Genomic DNA, 21489 nt, shown 5'->3' with positions numbered 1-21489 from the left:
GTATAATTCCTCATAACAGATAGGAAAGAAACTTGTGATTCTCCTTAACATGTGGGTATTCTGATACAGCACCACTTAAACCAAAGGGCATCCACAGTAAGGCTATCATATTTTTATTACCACAAGCCATGAAGATCATACACTTGTCAAGTAGCCAAGACTGAGATACTTAGTTTGCTGTTCTAACAGGTAGTAAAGGGAGCCAGCATGTTTTACACAAGAGATATTTTATGAAGAGATATTTATAACAAGCAAAAATGAGGCTTTCAGAAAAATGGAATTCTCAAAAATCAAAATGTCTGTTTATATACACAATATGAAGCAAAACTAACAAAAACATGTTTTGAACAGTTTCTTTACATAAGAATTCAATTTGCAACTATCTCTTGACTCAGGGAAAACCAGTGAGTAAAAACTTCACATTTCCTAAGATGCATACCCTGGGATATAGGTGTATGGGCCATGCACCATACACCTGGAGGCTTATCAGGATGCATCTCATTAATTTCCCTAAAATAATGAAACAATGGTATGACAAAATCCACCTGACCTCCTGAATATAGCCAGTAAATTGTTCCACTTGATAATGATATTTTTCCTAAGAGGCCAGCTTCAAGGACAGTAGGAGGGGCATTTCTCTGCGCTCAATGCTTCAAATGCTCAATGCCCCACAGAAAACACAATAAAAATGCCCTGGGTATCTTTGATATAAGGAAAGTGATCAAGCTCTTTGCTGCTTCCCTACTCTTCCCTCTGTTTTCACACATCAGTCAAAAAGTTCTTATGCATGACCAAACACTTGATTTATTCTAAGGTTCAGGTTTTTTCACCATAAGGACCAATGTATAAATTTGAGTGATTCCAGGCCACAATTCACTAGGAAAATGTACTCCCAGTTTTCAACAATTGCTTTTCTCTATCAGTTATAATACACTTCAAAATTTTTCTCACCAAAATATGCAGCTAATCACATACATGAGTCAAAAATGATGCGCAACTTCTTTGCAACTGTGTTCACTAGCAAGACCAGCTCTTAGGAATCTCTGGCCCAGGAAACCAGGGCAAGGAATTTTGCAAGGAAAAATTTCTCCTGGTCAAAGACAACTGGGTTAGAGATCACCTAGGTAAAGTGGATACCCACAAGTCCATCGGCCCTAATGCAATGCATCCATGAATGCTGAGAGAGCTGGCAGACACCATTGTGGGGCTGCTCACAACCTTTGAAAGGTTGTAGAAATCAGGAGAGGTGCCTGAGGACTGGAAGAAAGCTAACGTCATTCCAGTCTTCACAGCAAAGGTCACTAGTGGTTTTGCAAAACCCTGACAGTGACCAACCTGCTTGCCTCCACAATGAAACAAGTATATGGAGGGCTGAAGGAAGAGCAGTGGATATTGCCTACCTCAACTTTAGCAAGTATTTCAACACTGTCTCTCACAACATCCTCAAAGATAAACTCAGGAAGTGTGAACTAGATGAGTGGACAGTGAGGTGGATTGAAAACTGGCTGAACAGCAGATCCCAGAGAGTCATAATGAGTGTCACAGTGTCTGTTAGGAGGTCTGTCTCTAGAGGTGTCTCCCAAGGTTCAAAATTGGTCCAGTTCCATTAATAACTTCAATAAAGGGAGAGACGCATCCTCATTGAGTTCACTCATGACACAAAGCTGGGAGCAGCGGGCCTCAGGGGACTGTGCAGCCCTTCAGAGGGACCTCAACAGGTTGGAGACATGGGCAGAGAACAGCTGTCTGAAATTCAACAAAGACAAGTGCAGGGTCCTGTACATGGGAATAACCCAGCAGAGGCTGGGAGTTGATCTGCTGGGGAGCAGCTCTGTGGAGAAAGACCTGAATGTCCTGGTGGACAACACACTGTCCATGAGCCAGCAGTGTCCTTGTGGCCAAGAAGGCCAATGGGGGGCATTAGGAAGAGCACTGACAGCAGGTATGGGGAGGTGATCCTTTCCCTCTGCTCAGCCCTAGTGAAGCCTTACCTGGAGTGCTGTGCCCAGTCCTGGGCTCCTCAGCCCAGGGAAGACATGGGGCTCCTGGAGCAGATCTAGTGGAGGGGAATGAAGATAATTAAGGGACTGGAGCATCTCTTACAAGGAAAGACTGGGGTAGCTGGGCCTGTTTAGCCTTGAGAAGAGATGGATGATAGAAGATCTCATTAATGTCTTTATGTATTTGAAGGGAGAGTGTCAAGAGGATAGACTAATGGGCAGAAACTGATGCACAGTTCTTCTGAACATGAAGAACTTCTTTACTGTGCAGGTGACTGAGCACTGGAACAGATTGCCCAGAGAGGCTGTGGAGTCTCCCTCATGGGGGAATATTCAAGAATGTCTGGACACAGTCCTGTGCCATGTGCTCTGGGATGACCCTGCTTGAGCATACAACCCATTGAGGTTCCTTCCAACCTGACCAGTTCTGTGATTCTGTGAACTACAAGTATTTTAGAGACCAGGCTTACTGAGTCCCACAGAGGATGTTATACAAATCTGACAGTTCCTTCTCTTACACAGTTAATAGGTACACTTGAAAAGCAAAAAGGTACTAAACACTTCACAAATTACTAACTATTAATTATTGTGTATTATATGTATACAAACAGCAAAAGGGAAATAAATTCCAAAAGGGAAATAAAATGTATTTGTGAACTCAGGAGCTGTAACAGACTAAGTGTTCAGAAACTATGATTTACCATGGCTTTGCAGGGGCCAGGAACATGCAAAGCTCAGGGAATACAATCATTTGAAACTGAATGCCCATAACTGTAGATTAGATCACCCTCTCACACAACAAAATCTTGCACATAATGCTATCAGCAAATGAAGAAAACTATAATACTTTCCCTAAATTAAGAAGTTGCTCTTCAGGTTTTCATATCAACAAGTTTGAATGACCAAAAGTTGCTAGCAGACCTGTATGATCACAACCAGAAGACAGAACCTCAGAACAGAGCACTTTATCTTACCCTGCAGGCAGATCTAGATGAAGATACTAAAGGAAGATAAAGAATTAATTAATAAATGTGCCTGCTCCTTAACAGGGACACATGTGCTCCATTTAGTATTTTAGCTTTCCCAAAATATATGTGCCTTTTCTAATCTGGTTGAATACTGCACAACTTCCTGTGCAACTTTAAATAAAATAATACATTTAAATTATTTTCTTCCTCTACATTTGTTTTTGAAGTGGTGACTGGAGTGGAGAGTGTGACAGCAATGACATAATGTTTTATGGGATCATGACCTTGAAAAATTTAAACTACTGTGAATGTATAGAATGGATAATTATTTCTCTGTGACTCAATTAAAAACATTTTTCTTTGTAAAGATTTTAATCAACTTTAAAAGAAAAGGCTACCTGTCAGCAAACTAGGTCCCCATTTTATTTAGAGAAATTGCATTTTGCCAACATATTTAACTTCAGAAATGAAGTTACTGCACCTGCACTGTTCAGTTTCTGGGAAACCTACTGGCCAAGGAAACCAAAATACTGTGTAAGTTAATGCAAAGAACCCCAAGTAGCATACGAAAATTAGAGTGTTCAAGCTATTTAATTCAGCCCTCTCTTTCCACACAAAGGGATTTTTAAAAGTAGGGTTTGGGTATGCTTGCTTTTTAAAAAAAAAGTCTTTCAGTAGGAATGAAAACTGATGGAATACACAGCATCTTTACCAAATGCACAGCAATGAGTCAGATTCTAAAGCATCAACAGAATTTTGCTTGTATCTTCCCTAGAGTCACTCTAGAGGTAAAACAAAATAACTGTGTTTTGATTTCCTCCACCATTTTAAAGATGATGTTGTTTTTATGGCTTATCCGTACACGGAGGTAGGCTGTCAGGATCACTAACATTGTACCTATCAGTCTTAAAAAGGCAGAACTGAGCTGACTCTTCCTAAACTCTGAGCTTGCTAGATACATGCCAGAATAGATCCAAATACCACATATCCAGGATTAGCGTTGTGGCCTGCTTCCTCTACACAGAATTGTACAAGGACTGAAAATCTTTTTAACTAGTACAAAAGTGACTGAATCTTGTCTATAAGGGTTAAAATTTGAGAAAAATAATGCAAATTTCAAGTATGCATAAAACACAAATGCCTCAAATTCGTGTTTTGTCTTCATCACACATGAGGTAAAGCCTGGTAGCCTAATTTTCTCCTCTTCCTTGTGACAACATGTCAAACTACTCAACCATGTCCTTCCTCTCATCCTCTGGAGAAACAAGTAGCAGGAGAAAAACCACATGCAAGCAGCAGGTTATCTAAGAGAACACATCACAGCATGTTTCCAGCCTCTGCCACAAGCAGTCTGTTGCAAAAATATTCAACATCCCTACACTTCTAGACATGCTCTCTGTATTCATACCCAAGACATGACTCCACCATTTCCTCTGAAACATGCAGCTGCCTCATCCTGCTGCAAGCTTGTTTTGCATTCTCTGAGCCACTAAAGGCTTCATGCTTCTCAGTTATATCACATACACACTATTAAAGAAAGAAACATTATCTCAAGGTAATGCCAGAGAGATGGATAACCTACTAGCGTTTTCGTCAACTGGGAATAGAAATAGAGCACTATTTTGTCTCACTCTCCTTCCTTTATAAAGATTGTATTTTCACTGGAATAAGTTCTCATTTACCCTTACCAAAGCAGTTCATTTCTATCTTTCATTCCTCTTTAAATATTCCTAATATCTTAGACATAAAATTGTATCAGAACTTCACAGCCATGTAAGTGTTCAAGGGCTGGATGATCACTGTCCTCCTCCACATAAGCATCATACAATTCTCCTTATTCAGGTCACTTTAGCCTTCTCTATCTCCCTCAGGTTCAAAGAGTGTCCAGACATACCACTTCCTTGCTGATAGCATTTTTGCCTGATGGTAACAGAGGATCTATCACACCAGCAAAATACAATATAAAATAACACAATGTTAACTTTTTAACCTTAATTCAGCTGCAAAAGCCATGTTGATGGATTCAGTGACCCATCTCTCCTTTCCTAAAGGAACAAAATAAGGTACTCCACTACTATTATGATGATAGAAGTATAAGAACTGAAGTTAGTAAACAGAACCTGCTATGATAAGTTTATTTCTTCTGTTTTCTAAGCCTTACAAATACTATCTAAAAGTTTTCACTGTAGATAGTTGAAGGATGATGGGAGATAAATGTCCAAAGAGGCCATCACCATTTTTCAAGATGTGTGATGATTCAGACTTAGTATTCAAGATGAGTGTTGCATTAAGTGGTGTTTCAGCTACTGTAACAATCAGAACTAGAACCAGCGAACATCTGCCTTTGGAGAAAATGTCATCTCTCACAAATTTGCATCATAGACTTTTGAGAACCTTCCCACAATTAAAGCAGGTCAACAATCCTTCAAACAGCTTGCTTTTAATTTGGAGCCAAACTCTCCACTGATTCAGTGAAATGCCACATTCCCCAACCCAGGCTTCACAGAGATTCATTTAACTAACCTTAATAGCCTGAGTTTGATTGGGGAGGTATTGCATATTTTCAGTTACCGTGCTCACAGGGCTATCAATTATAATGATTCCTACAGTATTTGCTCAGTCTGTATGTCTCCTTGACAACTTATGTGACACTGGACCTGCTTCACTGGTGCAGGCACAAAATCAGCAGCACAACTTAGCAGCTCACATTGTTAATTTACATAATGGATTCAGACCACATTTATCGAGTCATCGAAAACTCAAGAGTCCTTGTGACACAGTCAGAGCTGAGCAACCTTGTTTCTCAACAGTGGCTCATTTTTAAAATGTGGTCTCAATAATTTCAGCAGTCTCAACATAAATATTCTCTAATTCAGTTTATGCTTATCCCACTCCTTTAAACAAACAAAGCAGACCTCATGTTCATGCCATCTACCAACTTACAGATTACCATCAAATACATAAAACAAAGTTGGACAAGTATGTCTGAATCATTTGGAAACTTTAGGGATCACAGGACTGAACCTTTGTCATACCAATTATGTAAAGCCATTGGAAAGAAATCCATGCATTTTTGCAAGCAGGCAAAGCAGGCTTTTCATAGAACAAAAGCAGCCTTGTCTTTTTCTGTTATGTGATAACTCCTAATTAAAATAAATTATTTTTTATTGTTGGCCCAGATAAGCTTGTTTGCATAGCTGCAACTTCTTAAAACAGAAATTTGAATGTTATTAGGAAAAGACATCCATTGACAGTACAGCAGACCTTGAAGAAAAGTGGTATTGCTTGATGTTAACATCTGATTAACCTTGGAGGCAATTCTGCAAATGTTTAACAGTAAAGAATACAGTAAAGAGCAAAAGAATGTTAATTTTGTTTTAACATATTGATAGAATTATACCGAGAATAAACATAAAGGCATGCTGTGATTTTGACTTGAGCTTGTGCCAGTTGATGACCAACAGAAAGCATTCAAAAAGAGAAAAAGAGATAGTGGGAAATTATTTACAACTACTCTATTTATCAAGCACATTGTTTCATGGACAGCTGAGTAAGATTACATTTCAACATTTCATGAACAAACAACACATAAAAAAATTTCTTACCACAGTGACATTTCTCTAAAATGATTCACTTGTGACCTTGAACTCTGCAATTGTGAGTGTTAATTCTCAAGAGCTGAATACTCATGGAATAAATTTGCTGTATATCCGTAAAAACAACGGTAAGAAAATGTCAACCCTAAATTGAAACAGTCTTTAATTGACAGGAAAAATAAACATTCTGAGTGCTATCAGAAAACAATCACCAGGTGGCTATAAAAACATTTAGCAAACCCTAATGCTACAACAGACCACTACAGTTCTAGACACAACAGCATCCTCACTAGCTCCTTTCTGAATTTGCTTTTCTTAAGTAGTCCAGCACTCTACACTGACACAGACGGAATCTTCACAGTGACTAGCTCTAAAAAGGCCACCCTGTTTCCATGCACCCTGTTCAGAAAAGTTTGTTCAACAGTTATTCAAACCCTGTTAGCCTAAGATGAACAGCAACCATGTTTCTGTAACAGAGCACTCCGATGCACTGGCTGTATGTGGTATCATCCTTGTTCAAGGTGCCTGTTTCAACCACTTACAGGGAGATCAGATACTACAATCGTGTCCAGAACAGTGCTTAATCCTTATTCAGTCCAAGTTCTCTGGAAACCTACCCTGCAAGTAGGTATCTGTAAAAGGAAACAAGATTTTAGCATCTGCTAAATGCCACCTAAGCTAATTGGGACTATAATGCAGTAAGAGAGAATTGCTTCAAGGATCAGAGTGAATCAAGATGAATTTTGTCTTCTCAGTGTTTGGATTACTGTGCTTGAGATTCAGGAGAGACATCATTTGTAGCATTGTGTGTTTTATACAGGTTTTGTTGTAAAGTTGGTTATTTTTTATAAATTGAGATTATGGTTTGATCCGTGGTTCCCCCCATGTTCCTCCCTCACAATGGTTTGTCCCTGAGTTGTTTGTCCCTTGTTTTCCCACCAGTGGCCTGTCTGTCAAGGTAACCGATCCCCTAGTCCTTCCCTTTATGTCCTTATAAGTTTATCTCCTCCCTCCTGGTGCTGCCCAGGTTCCCTGTCCATCATTGTAAACCACCCCCCTTTTGTTTCGAGAACCTTCTATGTCAGTTATCCCTTACTTAAGATATGATTTGCCTCCTGAGCCTTTTCCCTCCCCTATGCAATCCTTATTGGCTCAGTTGTGTCCCTTGCTCCTCCCCAGGCTTCGTTTATCCTCCTCCTGTCACGCCCATCCCCTTTATCGGTGCCTCCCTGAACGGTCCTTCCCTGGCACCGTCACTGGTGCCGCCTGGGGCGATGAAGCGCCGTGGCACCCGTACGAGTGTCCGCTCTCTCCTTCCTTCGCCTCACAACTTCGTAGTCCCGCTCTCACCTGCGCCACCCATGCCACAGACGGCACCGCTACCCGGGGTTCTTGCGAAGAACCTGGGAGTAGCGGAATTCTTGGTCTCCTCGGGCCACTCTGGGAGCGGCTGGCCAGCACACGTCAGCTCCTGTGGCTGCGGGAGGGATGAGGCTGCAGTCATTGCTCTCTACAATTTCCAAAAGGATGCTGTAATGAAGGAGGGTTGTTCTGGTCTCCCAAGTGCTGGGTAAACAGCTGGACTCTGTGATCTTAAAGGCCCACCTAAATGGCTCTGTGGTTCAAGACACGACATAGAAATGAGTGGAATCACTGAACTGAGCATGATTCTGCCTGGACAAATCTCACTGAAGTCTATAAGACTGTTGCTTTGCAACTTAGCCATTAATACAGAACCAGTCCCTTCCCTTGAGTCCTTCAAGAATTAAGCCAGTAACAGTATCTTATACTAAATCTGAATAATGAAAAAATGTCAAAGAGTGCCTCAGGATGTACAAACGCTTCAGCATACATTTGCGTTTGGCTTTCAACCTACTTGAACATATGTAGTGCACTGAACATACTTAGTGAAAAAGCTATTTGGCATTTTTCCATTTCCTAACTGCTCGTACAAGTAATCCAATAATTGTTCTGTGCAGCTTAATGCTCAGCACTTGTATTTAAAGCCTATGTTCACAGATATACCATAAGACTTAGATGTCTGGGAAGTTTTCCACCGAACACCAGAAGCGTTAATTAAACCCCTAATCCTCAGGAAATCAGTGTCAATCACCTGAATAAAGCTGACAGTGTGTTTACTTTTAAGTAAAGCTGTATTTCCTTTCTGAAGGAGTAACATTGCAATGGATGGCACAATCTATTAACTAGCTCCCTCTACTTCCCTCTTCCTTGCTTTAAAACAGAATCATGTTTTTTAGGAAAGACCCCTGTCTGTTGCTATTGTAACCGTATCATAACTTGCATTTTCTGTTTTCCTGTCAGATATTGTTAGCCTTTTCTATCACTAAATGGAAAGTTTCAAAGTTTACTGACTCTGTTTCTGATAGAGGTCCAGTCACCAACCAAACAGGGATGTTGGAAAGGCAAAAGAAAATTAGTAGGAAAGAGCAGAAGTTACCTATAAAGATTTCATGACTTGGAGAGTAATCCAATCTTCACACAAAGATGCTCCAAACCATCAACAGTAATGCTAGCCTCCTTCCCCCCACCCCTCTCAGCTTTGAATTCAACTAATTTTCTAGTTTAAAACCTAAGTTTAAAAAACAAACGAAAACGCAAAATGTGAACCCAAATCCAACCAACCAAAAAACCCAACACCAAAACACCCTCCAAATTTCTTGTAGCTGAAATTTTGGTAGATGTAAATTATGTTTTAGGATTCCTTACTTGATGTATATGAAATTTAAGAGTTCTTCATTTTTTTAAGTTTACCATTTATTTATAGTTTGGTGCAGCAATGAAAAATATCTAAATTATATTTCATTAAAATTATGCTCCAGGAAAATAAAAATAAATAAAATGTGGTTTTGTGCCTATCCACAAACAGAGAGGTAATAAATTAGAAACCCTTCCATACAAACATAAGTGTTTCTGCAATCAGGAATGTTCGTTTTTATTTTGGGATACTTCACATTCATATTCTGGATTACAATGAAACTAAAAATATGTCGGTTTGGAAAATTTCATTCAAGTTCTGTTTTAAATTTTTCAATTCTATAAGTCAAAAGGCAAAAAAAAAAGCTGATTCAAATACTTAACATCAAAATCAATTATTAATTAAAAGAAAAAAAAAAGTAGTTAGATGTTTCATAAACATTTTATTCTGAAACCTAAAACACGGGCTCTCTGGCTACCATTTTTCACTGTCATCATTTACATGTAGAAAGGAGCTTGCTCTGCAATTTTTGATTGCTTAAAGAGATGTTCTGCTCTTGAGGCTCAGTACCCTGAGTACCAGAAGCTCTCTTGTCCCCACTGGACTCAAGTGCAAGTTGTGCATCTTCAGCAGCCAAAGAAAAAGCACCTATCATTACATTTTGAACTATGAACACAGTATATATTTCCTACTGAAAGGACAATACTGAAAGGCCATTAGTACAAGTGCCGAGAAGCAAAACTCATTAGTTTGGACTAGCTGCCATCTGATGTGATCACATGAGCTTGAGCTGTTTGGAGAGGCACACCCAGAATTCATAATTTACTTTTTCTTTAAACAGCTAAGACATCATAACCATGACCAGAAGAAGATCACTAATATTGCACTATTAGTGCAATACTAAACTTGGGAGAGCTAGAGAGAGGCTTAGCTTTATAACAGACAGCTAAAGCCCAACTTTCTGTATCCATACACCATGATATAGTCTAATTAATCATACGTCTCTGCTTTTTCTGTGCTCTTTCTGTTTCAGTTTGTTTACTGAGTTAGGGAAAGAATCAGCAACAGGCAAATGTAAATTTAGCTCTTTCTAATTTTCAGCAAATTGACTCAGCAATTGAATTACCATTCTTGTGACATTGTTTAAGACAAAGTGCTCAAATGCTACTTTAGCATAGTGAAAAGGTCTTCTGCAAGCATATAAGGAAAAACGAATTCAAATTTTTTTATAGTTTCTATTTTATCAAGAGTTCAGTGCAATATAGGATGTGATATGGTCTTATCAAGAAACATGGCATATACTGTAATCAAAATATTTGCACATGCCATATACAAGATACCGTATGAAGACACAATGCTAAGGCCTAAAGATAGAAAAAAAATCCCAATCATTTTTACACAATGCATTTCTGGTTTTAATCAAAATTTCCACATTTTCCAAGGACATGTTCTTCAAACAGAACACATATACACATCCATCCAAGCACTCATGCTCACCCAAGGAAGTTTGCTTGTGTCTCATAAAAAAAAGCATTAAAAAAGTATTTTAAGCTTAATGTTCTTTTTTTCACATACATTCTCTTTTACATTATTTGCAGACGTGTTGTGGGATAATTTCGGTTATTTAGCAAATGTTAAATGGATGTTGCTTCAAATCTGACAGGAATACTAGCAATTTTATTGGTTTATATGACATCAAATAGCTGCACTAAAAAATGTGGTCATGTAGTACTATCAATACTAAAGGCATTAGGCTGTAGCATAGCTCAGCGTTTACAGAAAGCAACAAGAGTGAAAAGCAACAGACTCAAAAGGGGAAGCATTCTTAGCGCATCTGAATAAAGCTGTGAAATGTGAGCTTTGAACTTATCTCTAACATCATGCTGTTGCTGCTTACATCAGAATGAGTGTGTTAAGTTTAATGTTTGCATAGCAGGACAATAAGACTAATTAAATAGCTCTTATTGAAGCTGAACTTAAAAAGTAAAAATGTTCACTATAAAAGAAGGGAACCTGAGTAGAAAATTAGCTCACAGGTAGAGACAAAGAGAACAAAGGTCAGCATTTGCCAACTGCTGCTCTGAGGTTTCAACAGCTAAATGGGAATTCAGCCTTTTCCTAATTGAAACAAAATCTGTGGAAGCCTCAAATGCCAATGTGAAATAACTGCTATCAAATGTTACAGATTATATCTCAGCTACTGTTGTACTTACTACTTGCACTTCAATATGAACTTTTCTTCATATTTTTTCTTTTTTGACTTATTCTGACAAAGTACAAGCTAATGCACAGATTAATAGATAAATACAACACATTAGAACATGCTATATCTACTTTATATGAAGAAGCTTAGGAGCAGACACTAAATTCTTCTTCTTCTTCTTCTTCTTCTTCTTCTTCTTCTTCTTATTATTATTATTATTATTATTATTATTATTATTATTATTATTATTATTATGTTATTAATAATTTTTTTAGTCACTAAACCAGGTCACTGAAAAGAAGAATGCTTCCCAGGTGATGTAAGTTAGAATAGAACATGCAAGATGTTTAATGATCAGTAAGGGAGCCCAATGCATTTTTACAACTATTTAAAGACTTGTTATTCCAAACAAATTCTTTAAGTTCGGATCTGATTATCCTGATTGTCACATGTTTTTATGTGCTGATATTTGATTACTATTTACCCTTCAACACTTTTATCTTCCAGACTCAAAGAAGACAGCTCATCCAGAACAAGCAGGAACTAAACAGTAAAATATCACTTGCAGCTTTAGTTTAAAATTGCCCTAAATTTTTGTTACATAGATAAATACATATTAACTCAGATGTGGCAAAACAAATGCTGAGGTCACTTGACTCTGATTTTAACTATAAGCATGGTTCTGGTTTTAAGGATAAACATATAAAGTATTGAAATCCTAGCTGTTCTGCAAGTCTATTCTGAAGTACGTGATTTCATTGGCACAAAACAATAACACAGAAGAATAAAACTATGTTACAAAGTTCAGTTTATGAAGTTGGGTATCTAATTTCATGTTATCTCTACTATTATTACAATACAACATAGAAGTAACCTTCACCTTAAATATTACCGAAACTCATGAATCTTGCTGATGTAAAGATCACTGTATATCACAGCAGTCCTTGGGGATGCACAGCAGAATGTGTAACAATACACCTTCAATGCTCAGCAGTACAGAGATAAACAACACTGACAAGTAAATATATTGACATGACAAGTATATTGCTCAGGACCCATTGCAATTTATGCTCAATGAGAACATTGTGTCTTGCAAACTGTTGTTCTTGAACCATCAACACGTGCAATGCTTACACAAAGATTAGAGTGTGATGGCAGTACAATGACAGGTGCAACCACCTGCCTTTGATTACAGGATATCTTGATAGATTACATTAAGATGGCTCTTCCCCATGGCTTACTACTTCTGTCACATTCTTTACAGTAAATCTGGTTCATTAATGTAACAGTTGTATTCTTGCCACTTTTTTTCCCTTTTCCTGTTTGGTATACTGGACTTCCTCTTACTAGACTGCAAAATACAGTGGACATAGAGCCTATTAGTTTCAGTAATTTCAGAGAAACAGGCATGCTACAGCTAGAACCAGAAAGTAAATTATAGAAAGACTCTAGATGGACAAAAAAGATTATAAATTTGATTGTTTTGATTTTGTACTTAAAAGCATAAATTCGTAGAGGTTTAGTGAAAATTTTCAGATTTCTTTAGTGTAATTTTTTTATTAATTTGGAAGTCATTCTTCATTATCATCTTGCCCAAAATGTTCTCTCAAATACCTCACTCAGTTTGAAACCTTACATGGCATGGATATGATTGCAAATTTCACTTCTTGGTGAGAAAGGTATGATGTTTGTCTGAAGTAAATTTTCTAAATATATCAAGAAAGTATGGCTGCTGGACATTAGAAAGCCAAATACGTTTTTCCAAATTCGCACCATTTGTGAAATGGTAAAGGGATAAAGCACCAAGTTGTTTCATTCAAACTGTGCTAAAGAATGCCGTTTCTGCTTGTTTATTCCAAGAAAGGGGACGTACGTTCCAGATTTGCACTCATGTTATGAAGGTTATCATATCACCCTCAGTATTTCTACATTTAATTATAATTCTCAGCATGAAAGAAAGGTAAGTATGTGGGCACTGCTTCTGATACACAAACTTCTTGGAGCTATCCAGCAATGCTTGCTTCAGTCCAGTAATATTAAACACACTTTAAAAAACAATCACTCTTCGAGAAATTGATCTAGACACCTCTTATATTTTGGTGACACAGCAAGACTTGGTGTGCACTTTAGTTTTGGCTTAGTAATCTCAAAAACTTTATCATAGGAAATACCTTATCCACTCACACATTATTTATCATCAGTGAATGATCTTCAAAGCTAAGGGTGCCTCACGGAGGCTTTATAATCAGGAGGTCATTGTAAGCACCCTTTCTGAACAGGGAGAGCAGGGAGTTTAGTGTGTTACCAGCACAGTGTTTTCCCCAGTATTACAGGATCCTTCATCATAATTCTTCTATTATAAAGACCTTGGGTTCTTGGATATTTACTCTTTTTCATTGCTCTTTCATCATTCCTACCCTCTTTCTTCATCCTATTGTCTGTTCTTACTCATCCACTGATGTCTGTCTTCGTATCTTTAATTACATGTGATATTCCCTTGAAAAAATACTTTCTTGACTCATAGTAATTTTTTTTCCTCATTCTCTCTCTTCCCATAAAGGTGATGAGAAATCCTTGAGGAAGAACTGAAATTAATGGTATACCCTGATCCAATATATGTGGAGAGAAGAAAAATAATATTATGGAATTTAACAATATTCAGAAAGCAGAGAGCCTGCGTTAAGGCTCTGGTGTGACAAAAGGGAAGGATAAAAAGCCTTTCTAGCATGACAACACAATCTCTACTAGATTCTTTAAATGCAGTATGGAAATCTGGAAAGATATCCACTCTATCCTGCAGAACATTAGCCCTTTGAAAAAATAAAAGAAACAAACTTTTTCTCTTAACTTTACAAGCAAACATCTACATCATGCTGAAAAATTATTCAACAACACATACACTGATATAGACTCCAAGCATTGATTTAAATTTCACCACATGTAAACATGTTTTTTAATCAGCGGTTATTCCAACGAATTATTTTTCATCATAATTTATGCTGCAGACTCAAAACTGAGGTTGCTGTCTGACAACACTAAATAAGCACTTAGTAAGGTTAAGCTCATGGTCATCCAAAATACAGACTATATGTAAGGCAATTCAAGAATCTGTATTACAGAGATTATAGGTGGTGCACTAGAGACCAAGCACAAACTGATTACAGCCAGATTATTAACCCATGTGACTACCTATGTGTTAGACTGATTTGCAGTGACCCTAAGAAATCTTTCTTGCTAGAAAAATACAACATCAGGGGTTGATGGTTACTGCTGGAATCTGTGAAAACAAAAATTATTATGGGATTTATTCCTAATGTACTAATAGAAACAGGTATGTGGATTTGGTTTTTTGTAGTAGAACAAACAACTGCCTTAAAAAAATGCTCAACTCTTCTCAGTTTCTTGTGGTAACATTATGCAAGGTCTTGAAAATTCCTAAAGTCAAAAAGGTGTCACATGATGCTAGAATCTCTCAGGATAAATTGTGACATTTATTCTGCAGCACTTTTCCTGCATGCATCCTTCATGCAAATACCTAAGTACTGACTGTGCCTCAGTTTTGCATTATGAAGGTTTACCATGTTACTTGTTGCAGTCTACAATAAAAGTTTATAAATGTAGAAAACACTTTTTTTTTTTCATCTAATCCTATCTGTTGGTATGTACCAAATTAAAAAACACCTTTCCTTTCTGTTTAGGTGGGAAGATGGAACAGACTAGTCATTTCATTCTCACAGACTAGTTCAAGAAGTGCACCATTAAATGGGAGAAGCAAAGGCAAAATTACAACTTCACTCTATTTTCTTAAGTAATAGAGAGCCTTTCGTTGTTAAGACAGAACTCAGACTCACTGTGCATTTGTTCGGCTTCTCTCCTGAGTGGACTCTCATGTGAATCAGCAGTTTGTAACGGGCATTAAATGGCTTGAACCTTCGAGGGCACCCTGCCCAGAAGCAGGTAAAGTCTTCTCCCTTCCTCTGGTCTATGTGGATCTTCTCTATGTGCCTCACAAGCTCCTCCTGATGGTCATACAGCTTCCCACAGTCAACCCAGCAACAGCCATGCTTGCCATTGAAATCCTCCAGCTCTCCATCTTCCTCCAGCGGGGCGCCCGGGGCAGGAGACACTGCCTGCAGCGCGGGGACGTGGCTGGGGAGGCTGTGCAGGTGCCGGCGCTGGTGAGCATGGTACGGTGGGGGCGGCCCTTGAGGAGGAGGCGGTGGCAGCACCAGGGCTGAAAGAGGCATGTCAACAGTAGGGCCCGAGAAGTCACCCAGCTCTTCGTTTTTCAGGGCGCCCATTGCTTGGCTGTCCATGGGCAGCACACCCTGCTGGATCACCATGTTATTTGTGGCAACCATCTGCAAGCTGGCTTGCTCCAGCTGCTGCATCCGCTGGTACTCACCTCTCCCGTTCTCAACATATCCTGGAAAAGTGACAGTGCCATTCGCCATGTGGAAGCCTTTCTGGGCAGTTGAAACAGAGCAGTTTTGTGGTATACACCTTCCTCTCACTCCCAAAAAATGTCCATAGACCTCAGGCTGTGGAGAGACGTTTGCTGGCGATGCCCTGGAGCTGTTGATGTAGGCCACCAGAGAAGTTGGGGACGTACGAATGATTGTATTGAACTCGATCCCAATGCTGTCAGACAGAGGAGATACTGAGAGTGCTCTCTTTTTGGAGCGGGCTGATTGACACCAGACTGAGGACTGGCAAGGACTGGAGTAAGGAGAATTCTTATTTTCCATGCCATATAGGTAGGATGGTAATGAGTCACTGGATGTAGATGCTTCAGGCAAAAAATTTATTAAGTCCCCCAGCTCACTGCCATTTTGTAAACCATGGTCAGGAGGAACAGAAGAAAGTGTCCTGTACCTATGTGACCACTCTTGTTCAACACTCAGAGGGGAGTGACGTTCTGACAAGCTTAATGTTGTAGAGGCCAGAGTCTCACATGACAAAAGTGACCTGAAATAAAGGTATAATAAAGTAAGCAGTTAGACAATTCAGAAGTAGATCTTTTACCTTCACACACATGCTTAAAATTAAGGAAAGGCTTCATGTGAGAAAAGCTCTCCCTAATACTAGGTGCTCAAGTTTAGCACACTCAGTTAATGTACCAGTAGTTATACAAAGGCAATATACATGTAAAAAGGTCACTTAGGAAGCCAACTTTAAAACTTCAAGATTTTTAAAGAAAGTTACTGTAAAGATTCTTGATTCACCACTGCAGAAATTATTGCATGTCTTTTCATCAGTTGTGGTGTAAATAGATGTGGACTTCTGAAGCCAAAGCATTATGTTCCTGCCTTCTATGAAACCCATAATGATTTAAGTCATCTATTATTTTTGCTTGAAAAAAACAGAAAGAAAGCTAATCCAAAGAGAATGGATATTCAACCTGTATTACAATGACTTTGTCAATTGTAATACATACAAATACTTCCATACAGAAGTTTTATATATCTAGTTTACAAATACAGACAATATCTAGCTTTACAAAACAAACAAAATAAATGAGTAATGTAGGAGAACTGGTTGAAGAGGTTTTCTAGATTTGATTTAAAGAGGTATCTGCCTCCAAGTCAGCAATCAAAATTTTTCACAAAAGTGTAATCTTGCTGTTATCGAGCATTTTTCAGAGAGATATTATGGAACTTCTTTACCCCGCAAATATTCTTTGAATAGCTTGAAAACCCTCAATATATAGGCTCTTAAAAGTATTGTTTTCTATAGAAAGGGATAAAAAGGAAATAAAAGGGGCATCAAGGGCCCTGAGTCATAGCTGTAAATGCTGGCTGAAGGTTAACGGGATTTATTTCTTTGTTTCCAGTTCACACCCAGGCAGATTTGGATTTCCTACCAGCTAGTGGTGCTATCAGTATATAAATTTCTATTTTTAAGGAGCTCTTACAATAGAAAGAACTGGTTATGTATCTAGATAAACCTGACAATCTCCCAGAAGCCTCTACATCTTATGTTTTGAGAATTAATTATTTGGTTTATTATTTTAACAACACAGTTTTGAAGAAGCACAGAATTTCAATGACGGATCAAGGACACTGGAGGGGAAGCTTGGCACAGCCTGAGAGAGAGAGGAATTAGTTTGCAGGTGCTGTAAGATAGCTCACAAACAGGGAAAATGTAGCTTAAAAGAGCAGCAAACCTTGCTGTGGTGACCAATGGGAGAGACGGTTAAACGCCCCTTTGCGCAAGATACTTGCTCTGTAATGCATGGTTGATCTGCTGTGTCAGAATAAGAAACGTCCTGTTCTGATTCAATGTCAGGGCAGGGTACTGTCATGGACCTTATGTGACTCCATGAGGGTTTAAACGGCACTTGCAAAACAGACTACAGACAGAAACCACAATTAGCATGCTGACTACAATTTGCATTGGGAGAAATGAGAAGAATGAGACTGCTCTATCAGGCCAGCCTTGTGTGCCATGTAGATCTAAAGGGATGACTGTTTGTGAAAAAGTTGGTTTGGGCTGTTGTCAACAGGCTTTGTTAAAGGACAGTCCATTATAGGGCAATTAAATCATGCTAGTATGTTGTGACCCCAAATACAGATCCACAGTTTTCAACACAGCAAGACAAGTAAGTAAGGTTTGATTTCTCCATGCTACCATTCACACCTAGAAAATACAAGGAGAGGGTAGGGGTGTTCTTTAAATTTTTTTTTCTTTAAATTTTTATTTTCTCTTCTATAAATAAAGAAAAAGAAATTGTGCATTAATAAAAGTCTATTTTTATACTGACAAGAGTTTTAAGCAGATGTATAGTATGGCCAGTGTCATACAAAAAGCTATTAATGCCTAACACAAAGGGGCATATCCATTGGTGAATCTGAAGAAAAACTGGTTTTTAAAAGTCTCATCATAATAGGACAAAAATAAAAAGCTGGCCCAGAATTTCAAGTATACAATAAGTAAGAGCCAGCTAATCTGAAAAAGCTGCAGCACTTCAGCATCTAAATTCAGAAAATACTAAAAATTCTGGCTCCCTAAAAAATGAAGATTTATTTAAAATTCAGCCAACACTGTGACTGAGTAGTTTTCTAATAGGAGGAAGATAAATACACCTAATATGAAAATGAGGGACCAGATCTATCAGGGTGCCAGAATCTCAGATGGTACTAATTGGTGCATCTGCTTATTGTAAACCAAACCGGCTTGAGTTTGGACCAGATCTTTCATTAACATTCACAAGAGATTACTTTTCAATTACGTTGTATTCTCCCTTTGTGTACAGAGGCCACAATGTGAGAGTATAATCAGAATCCTGAACATAAACATGGAAGAGGGAAAACTATGTTTTTCTCTCTTTTTATGGTCTTCTATTTACTAGCCAAGAACACTTTGCTCTTTCCCAGCTCTTTTTCTGACTTGCATCAAAGCAAATGGCATGGATGTAACATGTGGACTATTTTTGCTTTCATCCTCCATAACACTTCCTATACTGAGTACAAAAATCTAGTTTGTGACTATGTAACAGCTTTTATCTAATAAAAAAGTCCTATCATACACATCTGGTTTGATGCAACACAACTGAATACTCCAAAACAGGTCTGCAGAAACTCAAAAAATATGGGGAAGGTTTTATCCCCCATGGTCTGTACACCAGAATCTGATGCTATGTGTAGCAAAACTCTCATTTTGCCAACTGATTTCTTTCTTCCATCAGTAAAAATCAAGAAAATTCACTTCAGCTTTGGTAAATTCAACAAATAATCTGGTTTGGGTTGAGCTGCCAGAACACAGTTCATAGTGCCTGAGAGATAAAATCTAGAGAAAGCGCTCTGCCCAGGAAGAACCAGGCAACTTCACTTAGGCAAAAGCAGTTCATAGTTCAAGAAATTTAATCAAAACAACCCAAAAAAGCTCAAAACTGAACAACAAATAACCAACCTCCCCAAAAAACACAAAGAAAAAAAACGCCACACTGTTTTGACAGTGTGAGTTAGAATCTGACTTTAAACTTGCTTTGCCCTATCAAACAAATTGAGGTAAAAACTGCTGAAATTGACATTCTTTGTATGATAAACTTATTTTATAACACCTTCATTGATAAATCATTAAAAGGTACTCTAGGGACACCATAGCCTTGATTCTGACAGAGTTTCAACTTGAGTTTGCCCTTAGTAAATGTTTATTTGAAATAAAATCAAAACTGTATAACTCAGTACTGACATGATACATCCAACCACACATTCAGTGTTTGGAACCACATAGGCACACCTAAAACTTAAGTATGTAACAATTGGATGTATGTAATTATATTTTTCTAGCATCAGTTTTATTTGATCTGAAAGGCATCTCTATTTGGATTTGTCATTTGTCATCATCTTAGCACTGAATGGTTTTTGCTGACATGTCTACATAGGAAACATAATTAATTTTTTATATTTTCCCAGGGGGCTCAGTCTTCACAATTAAAGTGACAGAAATGTTAAAAATTATCTTAAGAGTAAAGGGAGGTTTTATTCCATTTGCAAAGTGCCAATTTCAATTATTTCAGGAATGTCTCTTGGCTTGTAATAAAGCAACACAGTAAATGTAAACTGCTTTGAGAATAAAGACTCTTATGGTCTTTTGTAAATAAAAACTACATTTCAACTCAATAGGCAATGGGGAATGTAGATTCCAAAATAATACACTGGAATATTTTCTCACTCTATTTTTAACATCCAGGTATGTGCCTAATGTACTTATAGGGTGGTTCTCAAAAACCTGTTTTCCTCTAATTAATGTTTGCTGACAAAACTCAAACTCATAATCTCTAACTTATTTAAGCATTTAAAATTAATTAATAAATGTTTATCTGTGGGGTAGTGATATAAAAAGGCAACAGGAAGTGGTCATTGTTTTCTTTACCTACATAACAGAACTAGGAAAACAAATTTTCAAGGACACTTGTTCTGATTAATTATCAGATGGTAAACAAGCCATTTGAAAGCAAGTGCATTTAATGAGGAGAGAGGAACATGTGCAGAGCATTTATGGTTTTTTTGTCTGTCCTTGATGTTATTTGAAAGACACTAACACAGCACACTTAGCACTATGGAGATGTAATGTGTGGACTATTTTTGCTTCCATCCTCCATAACACTTCTTATACCAAGTACAAAAATCTAGCTTGTGACTATAAAACAGCCTTTATTTAATAAAAAAATCCTATCATACACAGATTTTGTGTGGCCAAATTTCACCCATTATTTGAATGACCCAAACATGAAGCATGATTATAGTTGATCTGAATTAAATTGCAGGGAATTCAATTTCCCATGGCATAACAGAGAATGATTTTCTGATTTTAATAACCAGAAATGTTGCATTGCGATTACAGCAGAATTAAAACCCCCTCCTTTTAAAGTATTAAATATAAAAAGGTAATTGAGGACCTTGTATCTGATGGAGAGGCACTCAGGCTGGAAGCATCCATAGACCTGTGTAAGCTAGGGCTGATCTGGCTGCATGCTGTTGAAAGCTGATTCGCTGAAGGTGAAAGAGGTCTCAGTTGTTGAACTGTCATGGGATTGCTGGTGACTATTGCATTGTTGCCACTGCCTTTTCCAATGGATTTGCCCTTGTGTCCATAACCAAAACTTCCTAAAATAAACAAAGCAGGTTAGTATTTCTCTCTCATGAATCCATGATGAGGCACAGAACTCGCATTGTAGCATCGCATGAACTCTGTCATCTAACTCCCTCATTTTTATCACATCACTTTGCAAACTCCAGAAAGTAATGGGAATCTTCGGATGAGGACAAAACAGGGGACCCACACAAGAATTTTGAGAACTTCTCAAAACATAAATAGCAATATTCTACAGGGGAATTGATAGATTATGCATGTGTAAAACATGTGCTGAAGTACATATGCTAAAGACCAGGCATGATGGAAAAACACCAGAATAAGCACCCCAGGTAAAAAGCCCTCAGCTGAAGGACATCTCTCTATGAAGAAGACAGGAAGGGAGAACCCAAGGAGGTTGCCAGAAGAG

At 38.0% G+C, this 21489-nt stretch overlaps 1 protein-coding gene across 2 annotated transcripts in view; it reads right to left on the bottom strand.

Annotated features, from left to right (window-relative positions):
- Positions 1 to 21032, bottom strand: part of GLIS3 (GLIS family zinc finger 3) — a 121564-nt gene extending 100532 nt beyond the window's left edge. For both annotated transcript variants that reach the window (XM_066569683.1, XM_066569684.1), the window contains exons 1-2: positions 20887 to 21032; positions 15335 to 16451 (exon numbers count right to left, since the gene is read on the bottom strand). In XM_066569683.1, the coding sequence (XP_066425780.1) occupies positions 15335 to 16451; positions 20887 to 21017 (1248 nt within the window). In that variant the 5' untranslated portion in view covers positions 21018 to 21032. The remainder of the gene's footprint in view (positions 1 to 15334; positions 16452 to 20886) is intronic.
- Positions 21033 to 21489: the final 457 nt, after the last annotated feature.

This window comes from Molothrus aeneus, chromosome Z (genome assembly GCF_037042795.1).
Source record: "Molothrus aeneus isolate 106 chromosome Z, BPBGC_Maene_1.0, whole genome shotgun sequence".
NCBI classification, from domain to species: domain Eukaryota; kingdom Metazoa; phylum Chordata; class Aves; order Passeriformes; family Icteridae; genus Molothrus; species Molothrus aeneus.
This window is presented reverse-complemented; position numbering and strand designations above follow the sequence as displayed.